The sequence below is a fragment of the Perissodus microlepis genome, chromosome 1, assembly GCF_051167445.1.
Source record: "Perissodus microlepis isolate ML-2025 ecotype Zambia chromosome 1, ASM5116744v1, whole genome shotgun sequence".
NCBI lineage: Eukaryota > Metazoa > Chordata > Actinopteri > Cichliformes > Cichlidae > Perissodus > Perissodus microlepis.
The window spans coordinates 9,293,783-9,314,651 of NC_140461.1; the positions used below are offsets into that span (position 1 = coordinate 9,293,783).

General features: G+C 40.3%; 1 protein-coding gene across 1 annotated transcript in view; it reads right to left on the minus strand.

Moving 5' to 3' along the window:
* Positions 1 to 7,647: 7,647 nt before the first annotated feature.
* The window catches only part of tox3 (TOX high mobility group box family member 3), a 38,080-nt gene continuing 24,858 nt past the window's right edge, over positions 7,648 to 20,869 (minus strand). The window contains exons 3-7 of the mRNA XM_084929195.1: positions 17,715 to 17,966; positions 11,203 to 11,466; positions 10,858 to 11,088; positions 10,662 to 10,742; positions 7,648 to 10,431 (exon numbers count right to left, since the gene is read on the minus strand). Of these exons, the coding sequence (XP_084785321.1) occupies positions 9,571 to 10,431; positions 10,662 to 10,742; positions 10,858 to 11,088; positions 11,203 to 11,466; positions 17,715 to 17,966 (1,689 nt within the window). The 3' untranslated portion in view covers positions 7,648 to 9,570. The remainder of the gene's footprint in view (positions 10,432 to 10,661; positions 10,743 to 10,857; positions 11,089 to 11,202; positions 11,467 to 17,714; positions 17,967 to 20,869) is intronic.

The window sequence follows — 20,869 nt, forward strand, 5'->3', positions numbered from 1 at the left end:
CTATACTACAGCGTGTACAATCACTGTGTACTATACAATCTACTGCTGTTTTCATACATATGGAGTGATGATCAACATTTTACTCACATCAAGTGGACTTTCTGACAGTAACATTAGCTGAATTCTGTGGTTTTTCTGTGGTATATTTTGTAATCTTGCAGTCTTGTGTAATCATGACTCCTTCGTGGAGACATTCTCGTTGTCTTAGCTGTCTTCATTAGTACCCCCTATATAGACTAACAGTTTCCACCTCATGTTAGTTTGTTGTTGTGTTAGTATGCAGTCAAGCTTTTCAGCATTTCTACTGTCCCTTGGATCTTTGTGTTTCTTTGTTTCCTCATATGTCTAATTCTTTCCTTGTGCATGACCTAAAGCACACATAAAGCTCTATAATAATAAACTGGTAGTAATAAAATTTAGTTACGAGTATGATTGCACTTATTATTGATTATTTCAGCGATGTGTGGTTGGCTGCTAATATGAACTTTTTAAAGCATTTTTTGAGTATGTTTGAATATTGGTTAAGATGGTTTTCTCTCCAATATAGGCTATATGATGAATATGGCTTTGTTTCTGTCTACTCTGCTGTCATCAATAGGCCTGCTGTAAACTTACCTGAAACACAGTCCAAAGCAAACACAGAAAAGGCTTTATGAGGGGAGAAGGAGCTATTTCAGTGTGCATAACTGGCTGCACACCTACACCTGATACCGCAGATATTAGGGTGGAAACCTTTCAAAGCATGAACTGGGTGTTTTTCAGCAGTTTCTTTTCATCTGCGTTCAGCTGTAGATATGAATTTATTTGAAAATCTAAACAACCTACGACTTTCTTTTTGTAAATGTATAATCATAATCTCCTATTGACAGTATGTGAATTTTGTCTAAACTAGAGTCTCTTTGTAAAATGAAGCTTAAAGTATTTCCATGGTAGATCTGCTTTCTTTGGCTGACTGCACTGTTGAATCACACAATACTAACCACACTGACTTCTATTACCATTCTCCAGCTTGCTTCTCTTTACTAATTTTGCCCTTTGTTGACAGCTTGAGTGCAGAAAAACCACAATGTTATACATTCACAAAAGGTGTGAAATCTGATATCAATAATAATGTCGACTACATGGATTTATCCGCCTTTTGATGTTTTCGTAGGAGCTGATTCTGATATGGCAGAGGCGTAGAGGAAGAAGACTGAGGAGAGTTATTTAGTGCATGATGTGTTGAATCAGATAGAGAAACTTGTATGAAAAAGCCACTTAGACACCACTGAGCAAACACGCAGTGATCCAGTGTTTGAGCTTGTGGACTAAACGAGCAAACAAATACCATGTTAGCTGAAAACTTTCCAAAGCTACACAACATCACACAATTTTTCTTTATAGCAACAAAAATGCAACTCTTCATTTAGGCTCGCTGAAGATCCATGGAAGCTGCTGCTCTTTTAAGGCAGTGCAGCATTTTGGCCATAACTAAAAAAAGCCAAACAACTAAAATATTCATCGGTATCGTCGTTCATGCATTCATTTATTCATAGAACTTTATTAATCCCGAAGGAAATTCATGCATTATGTAATATAATACATATCAAAACAATGACTCACCTTGAATTTTGGTACAAGTGCCAATGTTTTCATAATAATTATTTTGATAAAATTTCCTTTACTTTGTATTCAGGTGGCTAATATTGTTGTTTCATGTAAAATATATGGATTGTCACAAGATTTGAGGGAGTTATTCATTAAACTGGTTTGGTCACTTTTAGATGTTATAAGAGTAGATTTAGATCTGAGGGATTCTCTTTCCTTTACTCCTCCACTCTGCCATATTGCTGCCCATAGAATTTACTTGCAGGCTATGCTGGCATCAAAATTAATATTATTTACTTAAATAGAGAAAAAAGCAATTCATATTGCCAGCCTGACACTAATAAAATATTTAGAAATTTTTTGAAAACATATTGAAAATCTAGAAAATGATCACCTGTAATGTAAATCTGAAGCGCAGTGCAGTGCATGTATGTGCAGCAAAACTCGCGCTCATAATAAACAATAGGCAGCATGGCCTTTTAGGACTAAAATGACTGTAGGTAATAATGTGTTGAGGGTAAGTGAAGACCTCTGGCACCCAGCGAGACCCCCAGCTCTGCTTCTTCCCTCCCCTTTAGCTGGCCCCTTCTCTCTCTGCAGGCACTGAACAAAGAGAGAACCCAAACAATGGATCACTCTAAGAGTTGAATGGCTTTGCGGGTCAAGCACTAACCCCCTCCCTCTCCCTGTTTGACAGAAACACAACCCACACTTGTTCTGCTGAAGAGAGGCTGACCCTCCCGGCAAAGAAATAATGAACACTGTCTGGGCATTAAACTGATAAAACTACGGGGACTGGAATCAGTTTGGCAGACAAATCACCTCTAATGGCGTGAGGCTGGAGCCTGTCTTCTGTCCTGTCTCTCTCCTCTTCATTACAAGTCTACTGTACACTGTCCAGGCATCCATATAGTCATGTTAAGCTGCTCAACAGAGTTCATAGCTCAGGACGTGACCTTAAAGAGCAGCTGTCCACTCTTTTTCTTCAGGCATCACTCGTTTTTTACATTTACTTCATTTTCTGTTTTCAATCTTGGTTGCTTGTAATGGTGTTGCAAACAAAGAGGCCATCATATGCAGTCAACTGGAAATGTGTTTGGGGAGTTATTTGCTAGGCAAATTGACTGATCAACTGCCACAGAAGCCTCTGTTGATAAATAAAAGCTCCGCCTATCACATCTCTCGCAGCATCAGGGTTCAACCCAGACATTTGCATGTTTCATAGTCAAATTTGTTAAAAATACATTTGCAAATCATTTCTAGAATTTATTGTGCACCTTCTTCCTGGAGTTTCACAGCAGCTGGCAGGTTGTAAATCACATCACAGAAAGATGAAGAATTTCTTTTCAACTGCTTTCCTGTGCATGTCTGAACCATCATGTTCAGTTGTTGTATGGATTTAAAAACACAGTCAGGCATCTGGTGCTGTAAGGTTAAGGAATTGTTTTAATGTTATAAATTATGTGCAAATGCAATTAGATCCAGGTCTGTTCATAGCCCCGGCAAGGTACGATAAGATAAAACTTAATTATCCCCATAGGGACGAGGGGTAAGATCATCATCATTTACTGATGCCTCCCTCCTCCACTTCTTCTTCCTACACTTTAACTTTGCTCCTTTTTAGCTCTCTAACGCCTGTATGGTGTATCAACTGCATTTGAGCTCCTGTCATATTTGTATATGGCAGCCATGACACTTCTGCGGAGCTCAAACGGTGGTTTTAAAGCTCCCTGTCTGCATGGGCAGCTGAGGTCTGGAGGCATCCAAGCTGTTCAGTCTTTCACCTTCGCTCGCAGCCCCTCCCCCAGGTCAGCGGCCATACATTAGATCAAGCTAGGCCTCAAAGGGTCAAGCAACCAGTGCCAATCATTCCACAGTGCACGATACGCAGGAGGGCAAAAAAAACTATAAGCCTTTATAAAAAATATTATCTCTTTATCATTTGGTAGTCAGTATGTTTTCCCTGATATGGTATTTATCCCTTATTTGCATTAATGTCACGAGTTGAGATGCCAAATTTAATCTGCCTTCAAAATCTACTACTAATAAAGAACTGTGGTAGAATTTTAATGTTATATGTGCAATTTCCTGATAAATCTCCCATATAAAAATAGAACTGTTTTTACATGCTGTACAGGTATTTCTGTTTAATGTAAGCAGTTTAAATAATTCATAATGGCTATTTTATACTATTTCCCAATGTTTAATGTAAATTAGCAGTCATTTAAAAGTGTTCAATAAAAATAAAAATAGTAATAGTAATATTAAAATGGCAACAGCAGTGTGACAGACATGTATACACCCTTTTCTTTTTTTAACCCTGTTCTTTCCAAGCTCCTTACAATAATAACAACATAGTGTTTCTGACTGTTCTCTGTGTATCTATGCCTGCATATACTCCAGACTGCACTGTAAGGAAACTCTATGGCTCATTTGCCTCTGCTCCTGCACCCTGAGAATTGACTGTGTAAAAGAATCATCCTCAGCTTGAATCTATTATCACCTGATCCTGTACTGTTGCAAGTCTGCCAGGTCCACGGATAGAACAGTCTCACGTTTAACCCTTTCCTCTCTGCTGGATGGCATTCTCTTTCCCTGACTATTACCAAGAGTAAATGTTTTTCTTCACCCTCTCCAATGAGTAATTTTTGGTGTCGAACTTGTCTCTAACCTTTTCCTACCCCCTTTTGTTTGGCTTTTGTTTGGCAACAGCTGTTATCATGGATTTCTTTTTCTTTTTTTCTTCTTCTTTTTTTTTTTGGTCAGCTGTGATTGCTTCGGGCAAAACAGGAGCAGATGGTGTTTTGCTATGCATGAATGGAGCGTTAGAGGAGTTGGACTGAATAGGCCAAGTTTTGAATGGTGTCTACACAGCACCTGCCTCTTGTAGCAGCAGGGACATCCTAGTGGCATGATCTGTCTTGGCTTTGCTGCCATCGTAAGGGATGAAAGAAAGAAACAGAGGGGGAACCTTGTTGGGTACCGTCCATATTTATTGATTTTCCTGCAAGTCGTGGCATAATGTGGTGTACAGTCAGTTTGAGTTAATTGGATGTGACACAGCATGCACGTGTAATCTATCACTCTAGTCTCCTGGTACACTTTATCAGTTTTGTTGCCATAGAAACATGTTGGCTCTGTAATAGCCTATATTAACAGGCTAAGTAAGTTGCAATAAAAGGCAATTTCAGAGTAGGGATCCTCTGCTGAACACAAAGCCTATAAAATACTGATGAAATAAATCGGAAAGTGGCAGCAGGGGGAGAGCGAGCTGGATTTTTATATTCTTAAACTAAACAAAGTCCAAATAAAAAGAAACTGCTATCATTTCCATGCAATGCAGGGACATCTGTCAACCTCTGGGGCATGATGATCTGTCACAATAAAAAAAAAGAAGCTTTTTCAAATCGCTGACAGCTTGCTGAGCATTTTTTTAGAGCAACTGTATAATTCAACTGAGGATAAATGCTCCAGATGCATTTGGTCTGCAAAAAACTGACAATGCACAATAACAAACTGAGCTAACCATAATAATCTGAAACAAACCAGTCCCTAACTCATATTTTCACTGATGTTACTGTTATAAACAGTTTTTCTTTGGACTTTCGATGTTTATTCCATGACCTTTATTACGTTGACTGTAAGGTAGTAGTGGCTCTCTTATCTGCTTTCCATTTCTGCTTAAGCTACACTCAAATACATGGTGTTTAAACATTGTTTAAACATTAGATAACAGCAGATTGTGATCTGTTTCAATATTCTATTTATTATGATCACATACAGTTAATCATTTACTGTTGTGGGGAAAGAGGATTATTCATTACTAGCACCAAGTCACCAGAGTACAGACCAGTGATGTGCGTTTTTCTTTTGGTGCATGCTAACATGGAGGTATCAGATCTGTGACAGCGTAGCAGTGCACAAGCTGACAGAGGTCACAAGACTGGCAGATCAGACTTACCTTAACAGAATTCAACAAAAGCAGGGGATAAGCCTAATGGCTGAATCACTCGGTCTCCAAGGCAACATCATTGTGCTGAATTCCGTGGATGGAAAATGTGTGTACACATGCATGTTTCTTGTGCAAACGTGTTTGCGAAAGATCAGAAAGATGGAAAGGGAGCAAAAGAGTATAAATCTAAATATTTATTTATTTATTTATTTGTTAAATCCGTTTCCCCTAAAATTCAGAAAAATTTTATTTTTAAATTAAATCAAAGTGCTAAATTAACTGACTAAATCAGAAAGGTTGCAAAGGGTATCATAATATTTACACTAAGCCTATTGAATATTCTATTAACTTTGCTAAGAGTCTTTGTCTGTGGTGCTCCTTCAGTCTGGCAGGTCAAAAGTTCTCTAAACAAGCGTTACCATTGGTCAGGGATGTCAGCAGTCCGGGAGACTAACAGAGCAGCCAGCAGCCCCTTCCAAACAAAGTTCACTATTCATCTCAAAGGTCAATAGTTCTCTCTGTGAAGCTCATCAACGCAAGGTCAAGAATTCTTTAAATGTAGTCAGCCATTTCACTGGAGGTCTGATTCCTCCTAGTAAACAAAGCTTGACATTGGACTTGTAGAGGCAGATGTCTCTGCACTCTATTGGATCAGGTCTTATTAGGGGAAAAAAGGGTTGTTTTTCCTCCTTTTTCTTTAGGAGACAATGTATAGGTTGCCGTATCATAGTGGCAGGTTCTGCATCTGCGACCAGACTGTGCGAGTGACTGCAGCGTGGGTCTTATGGTCAGATGGTCAGTGTCAGCAGGGCTTTTGTTAAGCTCATATTGTATCTGTGCAGTGAACGGGAAAATAACAAAAGAGCCAAATAAATCATTAAAATACAGAATCCCTTAGCTTCCACATCTGACTCCTTAGTCATCCTTGGCACTGTGCCCACCAACTGACCTCAGTGGGGAAGAAGGGGACAATTAGGTCACTTCATGACTGCATTACTCAAATGACATATTAATGTCATACTGCCCTTCATGCATTTCATCAGCCTTAGTTAATGATGAGGACAGGAAGAAAGAACTGCATAAGTTATTGACTGCTTCATTCTATGATCATATCATATTGCACTGAGGAAACAAATGATCTTATGGATACAAGGCTGATGCATAAAGCAGGTGAATACATTTATTTATTCACCTATTCAGATGAAGCCAGCCTTCATGATCCGGGGATGTATAGCAGTGTATTATTCTTGTAAATTATGTGTGTGTGTATAATGGTGTTTTGAAAATATCTGTAACCTTTTTATTGCACAGTCCCATAACTCCAACCCTGGCTATGAGATATTTGTACACACAGTGACCGCAGTACTGAGGGGTTATGGAATAACAAGAAGCTCCATGCATTATTAATGGGCTCTGCTGTGAATCTGTTCAGAATAATAACAGCGATTTCCCAGAGCCTCATTACTGTGTGTTTTTAAAGCATGTGCTTGGTATCCATGGACACCCGCTCTCACATTCTCTTCTTCCCCCTGTATTGAGATTCAGGTCATGCACGGCACTTGCTGTTTTTAATTTTCATTTCATCATAAGCACTTTAAGACTGTTGCCAGTGCTTATTTGCAGTTTTCCTGCAGACCTCTTCACTCAGGCTTCTGACAGGACAGATGCTGCAATTAATCACGGCAGAGAAATGGGCATCATTTCCACACCGAGCTGAAGAACCAATCACCGCAGCAGCAGAGGCAGCAGAGGCAGGCCTCCGCTCCAAATTACAAATGCCTTCCTAAAACTAACTAATTGAAAACAAACCAAAATGTGAAAATTCTATCAAGCCGCTATCACAGAAGCGCAGGAGCGAATTCACTTTCCTAATTTGTAACTAACATTAACCCGTGTTTAAAATGTCTCAGCTGCCATTGGAAGAAATAAAGGCCCCTTCTCTGGGCCAGTGGATTCACAGCCTATTGTGAAGATATGATAATTATTGTTTGCCTGCCTTCCCTCCCCCGCTCACCATATTATTCAAGGGAGCACAGCAAACCCCTGGGGATGTCTTGGAAATGAAGTGATTTTAAAAGGGAGTAAGAAAGAGGCAGAATCCAGTGCACTGGTGTGTGAGAAGGGGACTGTTATTGAGACAAGTACCAGTTACATGCTGACCTCGTCCAGTATCAACACTGTTTTTACACACAGTAACAATGGACTTCCATTCAAATCACTGAGAAACAGCACACAGTATAATAAAGCCAACATGAATGCTCATTTAACCTTGTAAAGTATTGTTCTCATAGATTTACTTCATAGAAAACATACAAATTTATCTTTTTATATCTGGTGAGCGCTATGAATATCTATAACTGCGGTTCTCTTCAATAACTAACAAGGAAATGAAGAAGTTACGAATAGAAATTATGATTAATATAAATTTTGAAAGAAAACAGTTCCTTCAAATAAATATTTGTGATTGAGAGTTTAATTTTCAACAGAGACACAAAGAAATATATAATACTTCATACAAAATTATGGCTACTATCATATTAGTGGTGGAATGTCTCTGGATTCGTCTTCATGGCTGAGCAAAAACTCCAACATTAATTTACTTTTTCTATCTTGAGCAGAAAACAACCTTTTCAGAACTCCATACGGATATGCATCGACTCTATGGACAGTTTTCAAATGCAGTTGGTTTTTAAGCAAAATACAAACAAAATTAATTGCTGCTATTGTAACTCATAAAAAAGTATAAAAGAGCAGAAATGCACTATGTGATATAGCAATCCACAGGTCGTTTAACAATGTTTTAATTAAAGCCTCACATATTAAAACTTTACAACAGGTGATATGAAAAATGTACAACATTTTCTTGTTTCTTTTTTTCCCCCGGGACTTCTGTACAGCTGGCAAAAATACCTCCGATGCCTTTTCAGTTGGCTTTGGCAGTGCAACAAACTGGCTCTGCTAGTTTTCTTTTTTCCATTTTTTTTTTTAAACAATGACAGTATCAAGGAGCAGAGTAAAAATACATCAATCCCCAAACCATCTGCCTTGATCCAGAAATTTGTATTTACCATAAAATATCCCCTTTGTTACACAAAATAAAAACATAATTTAATTGTTAAACATCTGAAGTAAAAACAAATAGATTAAAGAAGACTTTTTTTTGGGAGGGTGCCAGTTACACACTTTTCGGCAAATCATCTGGTAAATTACTGGATAAAGGAGGTCTCGCCTCTTCCCACTCTACAAAACATGTACAGCAGATTACAGCTACAGAGTGATGATGGGATGAAATAAATGATTTATGGCAGTTTCTCTCTCTGTCGTTTCAGTCGTTCATCCACAAATCTGGATCCCAAGACCTGTTATTTTCAGTTGCCCTCATTCTTGAAAAGACACTGTCTGCATTTGTGAAATGTTTTACATTTGTGTTCCAACACCACTGGGCCTCCAACATCCGATGATCTGTAGAGTTACGTCTGCAAGAATGATGGGTGAAAGAGAAAGGTTGGACTAAAGAAAGTTTGCTATATACCGGCCAGTGTGGGAACAAAGACGAATGGTTACTGGTTTCCAGCAAGGATCCTGTGAGTCATTCAGTTCAGGCAAGAGCTGATAAAAATCCTTTTGATGAAACGCATTCAGAGTGTCCTCACACTGCGCTGAACTGACAACTCTGGCCTCATAAATAAAGCTTTATTGTTAAATAAAACAGTGAAAGATTTGCTTCTTTCAACATACTGTGTGTCCAGTCAGTTCAAATTGAAAACTGAAAGACCTCACAAACAAATAAACAATCACTGGGTGCTCGCCCTAAAAGGCTTCCGTCATAGCTTAGCCTATTTTATAGACAAAAACCCAGTTAACATATTAATCCCCTGTACACGCATGTGCATATCTGTCTATAACAATGGACAAGTTCTTTGTATAACATTCTAAATCTTACACACACTTCTTAAGTGCAACTTAGAAAAGCAACATGTTTGATGCTTTTTATTCTATTCCTGTTCTTTTAGATAGGACTTCCATTTGGCTCAGTAAATGCTGACCTGGGATAGGACCTGGGCATGGGCCTGAATTTGGGAAGGATGCGGCTGCTGCTGTGAGGCTGGCTGCGGGCTGCCAAGTGATGCAGAGCCTCCCACTGAATGGGGTGTACCAGGAGAGTGTTGAGGTGGAGAACACTGGGCCTGGTGCTGCTGCTGCTGCTGCTGATGATGATGATGTTGCTGCTGTTGCTGTTGTTGTTGTTGCTGCTGCTGCTGTTGCTGCTGCTGCTGGAGTTGTTGAATTTGCTGCTGATGCAGCTGATGCTGCATCTGCATGTGCTGCAGCTGCATCTGCTGCTGCTGTTGTTGCTGCTGTTGCTGCTGCATGTGGTGCTGCTGCAGCTGTTGCTGGAGATGATGTTGGAAATGCTGATGCTGCATCTGCTGCTGGATTTGCTGGTGATGCATCTGCTGCTGCTGCATCTGATGGTGCTGGAGGTGCTGCTGCATCTGCTGCTGCTGTTGCTGCTGCTGGAGCTGCTGCATTGCATGCTGTTGCACCGGTTGCATGGGTGGGCTCATCTGAGAGACTGCTGTGGACTGGGCACCTGCCACCATGGACCCTCCAGCACCCATCTGGCCGAGCAGCTGTGGAGGCATCCCAGATGACATGTTCTGGTGGGAAACTGTAACAGAGGTCACGATTTGACTGCCCCCTAGTCTCATCTGCAGAGGCTTTGGGGCAATGGCCCGTGGCAGGGCTTGTTGAAGAGCCTGGGAAGCTGATGGCATGGAGGGGTGCTGGTTGAGGGGTGACGGCAGCACCAGGCCAGGGGACAGGCTTGTGGAGGCCAGGGTCTGCTGCACTGAGCGAATTGTCTGGGCTTCAGCTGATTCTGCTGCAGCCTGGATAAGTGAAAAACATAAAAACTTATTACGATTACAGATTTCACCCATTTAAAATCCCACTACCTCCCTTTAAATGGGTAGCATATAGTATCTAGTAACTACTTCAGTCATTATAAGTCCTCCACAACTTCACAGTGCATAATATGACACAATGAACTCAATAATTCACATCACCTTTCTGATAAATTCACACATTTTAAAGGTGAAAAGAAGAAATGGTTTCTCACCTTGGAAACCAGGCTCGCACGGTATGCTGCTAGAGCTTTTAAATATTCTTTCTTAGCAGCTTCTGTTTTGCTTTTGTAAACCTGTGATGACACAAAAATGTGTGTGAACAGAAAATTACAGCTTTTAAAATGGCAAATAATAATAATTTAAGGTAGACTGCATACTACTTTAGAGTGGCGCTAAACTCTGTAGTACCTGCTTCTGTTCCTCTCCAAGACCATCCCACATAGATGCCACAATCTTTGACACTTCTCCAAAGGTGGCATTAGGATTCTGACCCTTGATAGCAGCCTGAGTGTCTCTAAAGAAAAGGGCATAAGCTGACACCGGCTTCTGGGGCTCATTGGGATCCTTCTTCTTCTTCTTTTTCGGGGTCTTAGATTTCTTTGTGGGATCAATGGGGGCTGGTCGTTTCTCCCCAATGACCTGAAATGATGGCAGGGTTAACATAAGGACAATACCAAAATTGCTCTTTAACAGAGTCTACTTTTTACTGCAACCTTTTAATACAGTAATCCAAATCATTAAAAGTTTGCTCACCCTGTTGGCTTCATCCTGCTCATCCTCATTGATGGAGCTGGAGGGTGAGGGTGTTGCAGACTTGCTGGCAGGAGGTGAGGGGGAAGTGTGGGTGATGTTGGGTCCTGCCATGTTTAAGGTTAGCTGTGTGTTGAGCTGGGATTGGTTGATGGTGGTCAGCTGATTTCGTGACATCATACCATTGGGGCTGTTCATGCTGATGATGGACTTCATCACCATGGCTGGGTTGGATGGATATTGACGTAGATGACCCGGGCCAACGTTCTGCAAAGAAATTCACATAATGGCAAACACCACTTGTTAAAATAATTCAATAAAACTGTACTTTTTAAAAATTCATGTTTTTGTTGACTGAGGCCCTTTCTGTTTTTTTCCCTGTACAGACTTCATGCTGCACCTAATTTGTTTCTGCTATCCAGCTTGAATAGCTGCTCAGTGTGACACCATGCTGCCCAAAGCTTGAGAACCTGTATTCCTTTACCACAGCAGAAATGGGGTCATTGGATTCTGTGGGTTGTTATGTAGCAGATTACATGTCATGATGTCCTGGGTCTTAAATGTCTCTATTACAAGACCTGATAAATTATCTCAACACCCGAGGTGCCATCTTTATAAGTCAGTAATAGATGACTACACAGCTTGGTTGATTCATTTCAAAACTCTATTGTATGGAAATCTGTGACACAGCTTTAGACTGCCCAGTCCCTGTAGGGGAACAGTGGACTTCAAATGCCACAGTAATATTACATATATGTGTGTGTGTGTGTGTGTGTGTGTCAGTTTGTATGCACTACTTTATTTAAGGTTATACAACTCCGAAGTTGGCACCTTTCAAAGATCATGCTTCACTGTTAAAGAGTGGAAAAAAAAATACTTGTACAGATCAACTCCATAAATCAGCCAGTTGAAGGAATGAAGCTTAAGAGGTTTGGACAGGTCCCATCCATTCTGCCATCCAGGGTATAATGTAATAACATTTTCTCTTTCACCTTTTCCTAGTAAAACATTCAGTTCTTGAAAGAGTCTTAAAGAAGGTACAGGCGAAGTGTTTGCATTGATTGTGGTGAGGAGGAAATTACGAAGCCTGCCAGCTCTCCAGAGGGAAGACTGATCAGACAGCCAACAGAGCTGACATGGAACAGAGAGGGGATGTGAACACAACAGAAAAGGTGATTTGTTCTCCCTGGGTACATCCATCTGGTATTCAGCAGCACAAACTCAATCTCTCCCAACATCAACACATCATAAACCCACGCACCTGGCTTTATTGAAAGAACCTTATGAATGCCCGTCTTTGAAAACAATATTGTAACACCATTTCAGACAGAAACATATTGGATCTACAATCCATTTCTTTCTCATATGCCATGTCTACTGCTTATCATAAATACAATCTATGAAGTGAAAATGGATTTATATTTACATGAAAGAGCGGGTTTCAACAAAGAGATGAGGAAAAGTTGGGGAAAGAAATTTAAAAACATATTGTTATTGTTCTTCAAATATGGAAATCCTCACAAATAAAAGCTGCAATAAACAAGCCTGCAACCAAATGACTGTGATTTACATATCAGCAACCCACTATGTTCCAAGTGCTATTGTCATCTTCATTACTGGGAACACGATGGCTCACCGTTTGCTCTTTGCTCGCTACGAACATCAAAGATGCACACACTGAGCTCATTAGTCGTGGCCATCTGTATAATAACACTTTTGCCCAATCCTTGTGGTGCAGTTTTGACTTAGAGCAGTGGCTCATTTTGCCGTTTGGGATGTGGTGAATTCTTTGAAATGGCTTCAAATTAAATATAGTGCATTAAAGAAACAAAGAAAAAAATGTTTTAATGATCACCTTTAGACACATCATTATATCACATTCAACACCCTGCTAAATATCTGGTTTTACAACATATTTCTGCAATAACCAGAGTACCAGCAATTTAGCACCTCACTCTACAAAAAAGCAACGGCAGTTGCGTCACTGAAATGCCAGCATTAGAACATCTGATTTGAATAAAAACATAACAGCTAATAAGTTAGTCGAAGAAATCATCTTAAGTAACAGTTGTCTTGATTGCGAATATGAATCTGATACTAGGGAGGTTTATTTATGTCCCTCTGGCTCCTCATTTGCATTTTGATTGCAGCATTGTCTGGAGTCACAGCAGACATCCAACCAGATAGTTTGATAGTCATCGTAAATCTGCAAATAATTCTTTATCTTGGGTACACAGTGGCCAGATGTGCCCTCCTCAATCAGATTTGTGCGTTTCTAGGTGTGCTCCTATCTGTGTGTTTGCACATCAAACACTAACAAGCTGAAATGTACTCTCTAATCAATAAAAGGTTTTCTGAATGTAAATTCAGTTTGTGCGATACCCCATTGTGTTGCTTTAAAATTGCAAAGCTGAAATGACTAACAACAAAATAATGATTTTTAGAATATGCTGCAAAAAAAGAAGAAATAGATTGTTTTGTTTTGTACATTATCACCGACTTTAACCACTCTGAACACAGCAGCAGCATAAAGTGTTCTGAAAGCTAGCACATGAGTGTAAAAAAATGTTTATTATATTCATTTATTTATTTTTTGACAATGCATGAAACCCTTTCCACAATAAACGCAGGTCAATAAAACCAGCAGCGGAGCTGAAAAAAAAAACACAACATTATGCATTCACCAAGTGATAAAAATCTCAACACCGATGTCAATGAAAACAGACTCTAGTCTGTTCTTAAAGATATTGAAAATCAGAATTTGGGAAGAATTTATGAACAGTGGCACCAAGCTGTAACAGGCTGAAAAGAATGTTAACAAGTTCAATTTCCATTCAATCAATGCCAGAGCTCTTGGAAATGTTCCGTGGCAGGAGAGGAGTAAAATCATCTATATGTTAATTATAAGGATGAATCCCCCAGTAACTTTCGCCAGCATGAAAGGTCAGTCCTATTAAAGATAGTTTATCAGTGCTCTGCACATATTCCTTTACTCGGCTTCTAAACGGGAACATCATTTTATTTTTTTTTTCCCTTCCATTTTCTGCAACCTGCTGAAGTCTGTGCTTAAGCCAAATGAGAAAAATGGAATTTTGAATGCCGGTAAAGGCTATAATAGCACGAAGATAAATTGTTTTTCTTTCCTCTGCCCTGTCTCAGTCAAACACACTTCGCTCTCTTTCCCTCTCTGTGGTGTGCAAACTCACTCCATCCATCTCGCCAACCTCTAACCCCCACTTAAAAACAAATCTCTCTCCTTCTCTCCTCCCCCCTCAAACTGCAAGGCCAGCAGGTCCCCTCCCCCCTTTGTCTGGTGCAGCCACTGACCCATACCCCTTTCCACCATTTCTCCTAGTGCATTATGGGTATTTAAAACTTGTCCAACATGACATCATTTCAGTTTGTGAGCTGCCTGAGAAAAGTAAATTACAGAATCAATCATGCAGAAGGTCAAGCTGAGACTTCATTACAAGTATTGCATGCCTGCATGAATATCTTTCATTTCTGACTGACCCAATATGTCACAATAGCTGTCTGTCGGGAGAGGAAAGAAAAAAGAAGAAGAAGAAGAAGAAGAAAAAAAATCCCTTAAATTGATGTACAACTCATGTCAGTGCTTCTTGGCTTGGAAAGGAGATAAGAGGACAGTGTAGAAAAACATGCTTTCTGCAACACTGCTCACATTTTCCATTTGATTCAGGATATAGTGGTTTTTGACCAGTCAGAATTGTGGGTATTATACTCACTCACAATCTACACAGTATCGTGGCATATCAAATCATGTGAACGGCAAACTACAAATGGCTTTTTCAGACTTACTTTTATCTTGCATGATGGATGCCGTTCAAACGCTACCATCGCTTATTAGCATATCTTTGCTGCTGCAAAGCTAATGACATGTGAAACAGCTAGTTGGCAATGAAAAATATATAATGCATTACCACATAGTGGTAAATGTAATAAGACAGCAGGGCTCCTATCTTCTAAATATTGATTTTAACATCTAATACAACCGGTTGACTAGTGTAGGTATCAAATCCAATCAGAGAGGACACAGAGCCCATTTCACTACATGCTTACACGTGTCAAGAAAACCCTCAAATGTGGTGAAGGCACCAGGTGTTTTTTGAAATAAAACCCAGAGACCCTTGCTGTGCAGCAGGGAGAAAATCGAGAAGAAATTGTGAATAAAGCAATACTGGCAGCTCTAACTCCAGTACTATTTGGCACTATTGAGACTCAATCACAAATCAGGAGGACACATGCTGGGAGACAAAAATGAGAGTCAGAAGCTTGTTAGGAGAGCAGATTAAATAAATAATGACTTCAGATTCAGGGCTTGCCAGGCACATTGCAGCTGAGAAAATGTATTTCTCTTTGTAGAAGCCCAGCATCTGTGGCCAATTTGCAAGACATACGCTGAACATTAAGGGGAGAGGAATTAGCAGAACACTTGGCAATGCAATGACATGGAAGAAGCTTTTTGAAAATAGCCCAGGTATATTTGCTGGTTGGGTTTCTCATTAAGTTCTGATAAGAGACAGGCTTTCATACAGGCTAAGTATTCTACATGAGTAAGCTAGCACAGAGGAAGGAAACCAAGACAAGAGTTTGGGAAATATGAGCATGGTGGCTTGATGAAAAATGTAATTGCAATAGTGCACGGTTTATTTGTTTGCCCCTGAAGCCATAACAAATAACACAGAATGTAATCATGTATATAAGGTTGTCATTCCTTTATCAGTGTGCTGACAAAATGACAAAATACCCCTGTTAGGGCCTTCGTAAATCATTGTCTCTATATATGGAATACAGTGAAAACAGTGCTGTTACTTATCTCATTTAGTTGCATTCTCTTCTCAAAGCAAAGATAAAACCACAGATGAATAGAATTTCTAAAGGCATTGTCACAAGACTTTTGGGGATCAATCCCATTTACAGGAAAAATGAGGGGCCACCACAAGTCTTCCTGCGGTACAATGTGCGATGACTGATAACGAGTGAGTAGTGTGCCGACGACAATGCCACGAGGCAAAGAGTAAAAACCCACATTCTCCCCTCAGTTTTTAATAGAGTCTCTGCACAATCAGAGACATGAGCCATGCAAATGGTGTTAAAGAGGAATAATGTTTGAGAATCAAATCTAATCCTCCAGCAAGTCATGAGAACAGTCAGGAATGTAATTGTGTCAAGGTTCCGTTTCTTCCAGATGCAGAAAGCTTAACTGACCATGAAATGAAAATTCTTTAGGCAAAAAGCCTTCAGGGGCTCACTTACTGTATGCAGCCGAGATATTTTAAAAGCTGCAATTATTTCACATGCCAGAAGCATGGGAGCAGGAAAAAGAGCTGTAAAAATGTTACAGTCCTTTCCCATATGGAATGTAAATAAATATACCTAATATCACTGTGATTCAACAAATGTGTTAGGGAGAAATGGGGGCAGAGGGTCTAAAACACATTACATTTATTCACACACACTTCTAATAATAATAATGGCGCCTCATCTCAATGCAATCTGATTTGTGACTCACAAAGCAAATGCACCATCAATACCATCATCTTTTTGCTGATGCCTTTGTCCTTTCAATTCTTCCCTCCTAAATGAATCTTCCATTTTTGTAATGGCTCTGTAAGACAACTAGGCAGCCAGTGACATTTCCATTTTTCCTCCTCAGTGCTTCCATGATTGTGGCATTTGAAAATGCCTGTCCAGCCTCAGACAACGATCTCACAATCTGTAGCACACAACAGTACCAACATAAAGAAAGTGATTATTTCACTCTATAGTTCTATGTTTAATCAAGTGCAATAATATTAACCAATTAAAATTATACGTATCAACATTTTACTAGTGGGATAATTCTCCCCAGTCCTAAACTCTAAAAATAGCATGTGTCGTTACTGAAGACCTCATGTGACACTTTGCTGAAGCGCAGATCAGCATTTACAGCAGGAAAAAAAGGTTTCAGGAGGTAACATGAATTAAATATGAGCATGTGAAACTGTGGCACGTTTGGGTCCCATTTTCACCGTCCTCCTGGGGATGAATGAGCATTGTACTCTAACACCTGTGATCTATTCACATCTGTTCACCTCATATAGAGAGGGATCATTCACATTCCTGTTTTGTTTTTTTTTTATTTTTTTAACAGATAAAAAATGCTCACAGTAAGTAACATAATATCATGACATTTACTCAATGTGATCATATACCTCCTGTGTTGTAAACAAGGCCAGATGCTGTGCCAGATGCACCGACAATAGGAGGCATGCAAAACTCTGAAGGTGACATTACAGTATGGTTCAGTAAAAGGGCCTTCTTATAAAGGTGGATTAGTGCAGCTCTCCAAATTCTGTCTTAAAGTCTTTCAGTTTGGATACATCATCAAAAAATAAATCTGGAGAGTAGGACACTTGCTGGAGAAGCACTGGTGCAAGATTTCTTATTCTAGATAAATGAGAGCAAGATAATGTTTTTTTTTCTTCACTTAGTTGTGAGATGGCAGTGCTCACCACAGACTGGCCGTTGTTGACAGACACCCCTTCTTGGTCCATCATGTTGCGTGAGATGGTAATCGAGGGCAGATCCAGACTCTGTGGGGGAAACTGGGGGATTAAGGGACCCCTGTGTGGAGCTGGGGGCTCAGGCATTGCTGGGAATGGCGAGTCCACTTCTGACAGACCCAGACCGGACTCTGTCTCAGGTGGAGGTGTAATGGGAGGAATCTCAAACTCCTCATCTCCCAAGCTGGGTGTATGAAAAGTCTGCAAGAAAGAGGAACAAAGAAGAAAATTATGAAACCCACCAACACAAAAGAGGCAGGAAGCATTTGTTGAGGTGGGCCTTATCTAACAGGCTGGAAGGAAACCTTCAGGGATTAAATCAGATGACTTTGTTTAAGAGATGGAGTGTTTTAGTGGAGTGGTAACACACTTTTCTGTAAGTGCACTAAGATGTAACATTTCCTAAACCTATTAAAGTCCACTTTAAGGAAAAAGAAGGAAGAAGGCGATTGTGGAGAAAGACGTCAAAAGCAAAAATATCAAGCAGCAATCATGGGAGAGAGAGGATACATGATAAAAGCCCTTAATCTTGGGGATGTTGGGTTGAAGTGCAGTGAAAATACACGTCACAGGGAGATGGGTTTAAAGAACATTTTCAAAGATTATAACGCTTGGCCAGAAGTGTTTCTTTTTGTTCCCCTTGCCTGCACCCTTAAATCTGCTCATCAAACAGCCTAATCCTTCTGCCTTTCGAATTAAAGCTTTTGGTCACACTTAATTTGCTTATGTGCCTTCTTGGAGATGGAACTGTTCACCTACTTGGGTCTTGTTTTCATCTATGCATTGCATTAAGCTACCCTCTGCAAAGCCAAAATATTCATACCCTCACAATGACCACACTGCAGGTTCACATAAATGCAGGGCCTGCTATCTTAGGTGCTAGGCTTGCTGTGCTTCCAAGTAACCAACAACCTCTTTAAAGCACAGTTCACTTACTGAAAGTAACATGGTTTAAAATGCTCACACTGAGTAAAACAAAACTCATGTTAAACTCCAAGAATTCTTGGAAATGTTAGACTTTGGGTATGTGAACAAAGAGAAGCTACAGGTAGTTCTGCATCAAGAATCTGCTTGAGGTTGATCACAAACACCACTTTCTTGGCCCTGCGTCACTTTTATAGCAGCGGTTGCTTGTTAAGCCTCCTCCCAAATCCACATCTAGTTCCTGAAATTTCTCAGACAATCATGGCATGAAAATAATTGCCAAAAAAACAGAAGGAAGCAGGCACTTATGCCAATTCGAACAGCCACAGATGAGTTTCCCACATGCCGATTCACCTTTTCACACACCTGCCTGTAATTCTCAGAGGGATTGAGAGTCCTAGAGATGTTCATGCATTGCTTTTTGAGATAAGCTCCTTTGAAAAGGGTCCCGTTTTTCCCTTACTCTTACCACTTACTCACATGTAAAGCATCATTCAACACCCTGTAGTTCTGGCATGGTGTAAAAACAGGAATGGGGACCTTAACCTCAGCAGAGGTGAAGATGTGTTATCTAAAACACCTATGAACCTGATATTAACAACCCTGTCTTCCTCTGCTCTGCCTCTGGTAGGTAGGGGATAGAATAACAGAATAGAGACAAGGGAGGGAATATGCCAACACAGACCTTGATTAGGGAGTATTAATGTTCCCCTTGCTTGCTTTAGCACACAGACACTTGAAACTAATTCATTGCCTACTCAGGGCAGCTGTCTTGACAAGCACTGATGAATTCCAGTGGTGGGAGAAGCTAATAGAGTTTTTATTCTCCCCTTTTCTTTCTCTCTTCCTGCTCCCTACCACTGCTTCACTTTTCAGTGCTTGTTTCATAGCTAGAGAATCAGTTCTCCTATCGGAAGGAGCTAAGGTCATATTCCAGGCCTCTGGCTCTCAAAGTGTGAAATAAATCACAAGCACCTTAGGAACATTTACTAACAGTCCACTGTTGTCATATTATGCTCCAGTCCACTCAAAAACCACTGAAAGTTAGTTCACAATAATGCCTGTTCAGCAGCATGTGAATGAAAACCCAGTGTACGTTTATAAGGTTAATAAAACAAAACTGTCATGAGTCATGGACAAAATGTTCCAGTAGCACATGGAAAAGATCAGAGATCGTCTATCATCACAGCCGTCATTCAACTTTTTCAACTTCCCCCGTGGAGCAGGGTCAATCCCCATACCAGCCTTCAGATCTATCGCCCCAGTCTCATCTGGATCACATCATGCAACAATCTGAAGACATTGGCACTCTATCATGATCTCTCTAACAGGAGAGTTTCATCCTGTCTTGTCCACTACAGCCAGATACACTGCTTAGGCTGTGATTCTATGGCCACATTCATCCACGTAAGCCCTGCGGGGATGTTTTTGAGGGGGGGGGGGGGGAAAACATCACTTGCATTTTTTTGCTCTACTCGACTATGAATACTATTTGCTGATCTAAGTAGGTTTCCTGTGGTGTTACACTGTGTAAGGTAAATCAGGGCATAACTATATAGGGCACTGGCTCCTACATTCTGGTGCATTGTGGCCTGAATTACAAAGCCAACCTAGAGATTTGAGACAAATGTCAAAGAGGAAGGTTGGCTGAGGTCAGCTACACTTTTGTAAGGGAGCAGTACAAGCATGACTGTGACCTTTAAGTGAAACACAGACATGTACTTGGTGGAGAGGAATGCTGGTGTTTAGTATCTGCTAAACAGCATGGAAGTGGAGGATAGCGAAAGCAAAAATCACAGTGGATGTGGGAAGATGGAGCAAGATCAGTATCACAGTCTGCGCCTGTATGCTTTGCCTCACTCTGTTAATGATGATACAAATTAACATCAACACCAGGGGCACTGATAATGGAGACATGGAGTTTTTGCCTCATATAGGGGGGAGGTTATGGAAGATGTCAGCTGTCTGTGTAGAAAAGGCCCTCTCCCTAGGGAAGAGGTGCCAGATTTTACTGGATCCCACAGAGTGTTACAGTGTTGCACACTGTCTGGTGTCATTTCACATAAAGCCAGTTTAATTCTTCACCAGGAGCAGCTTAGGGGGCTCTGATCGGAGATTAAGAGATGCACAATCCACTTTCTTCGCATCACCAGCCTGATTATCCATTTAAATTGTTCTGA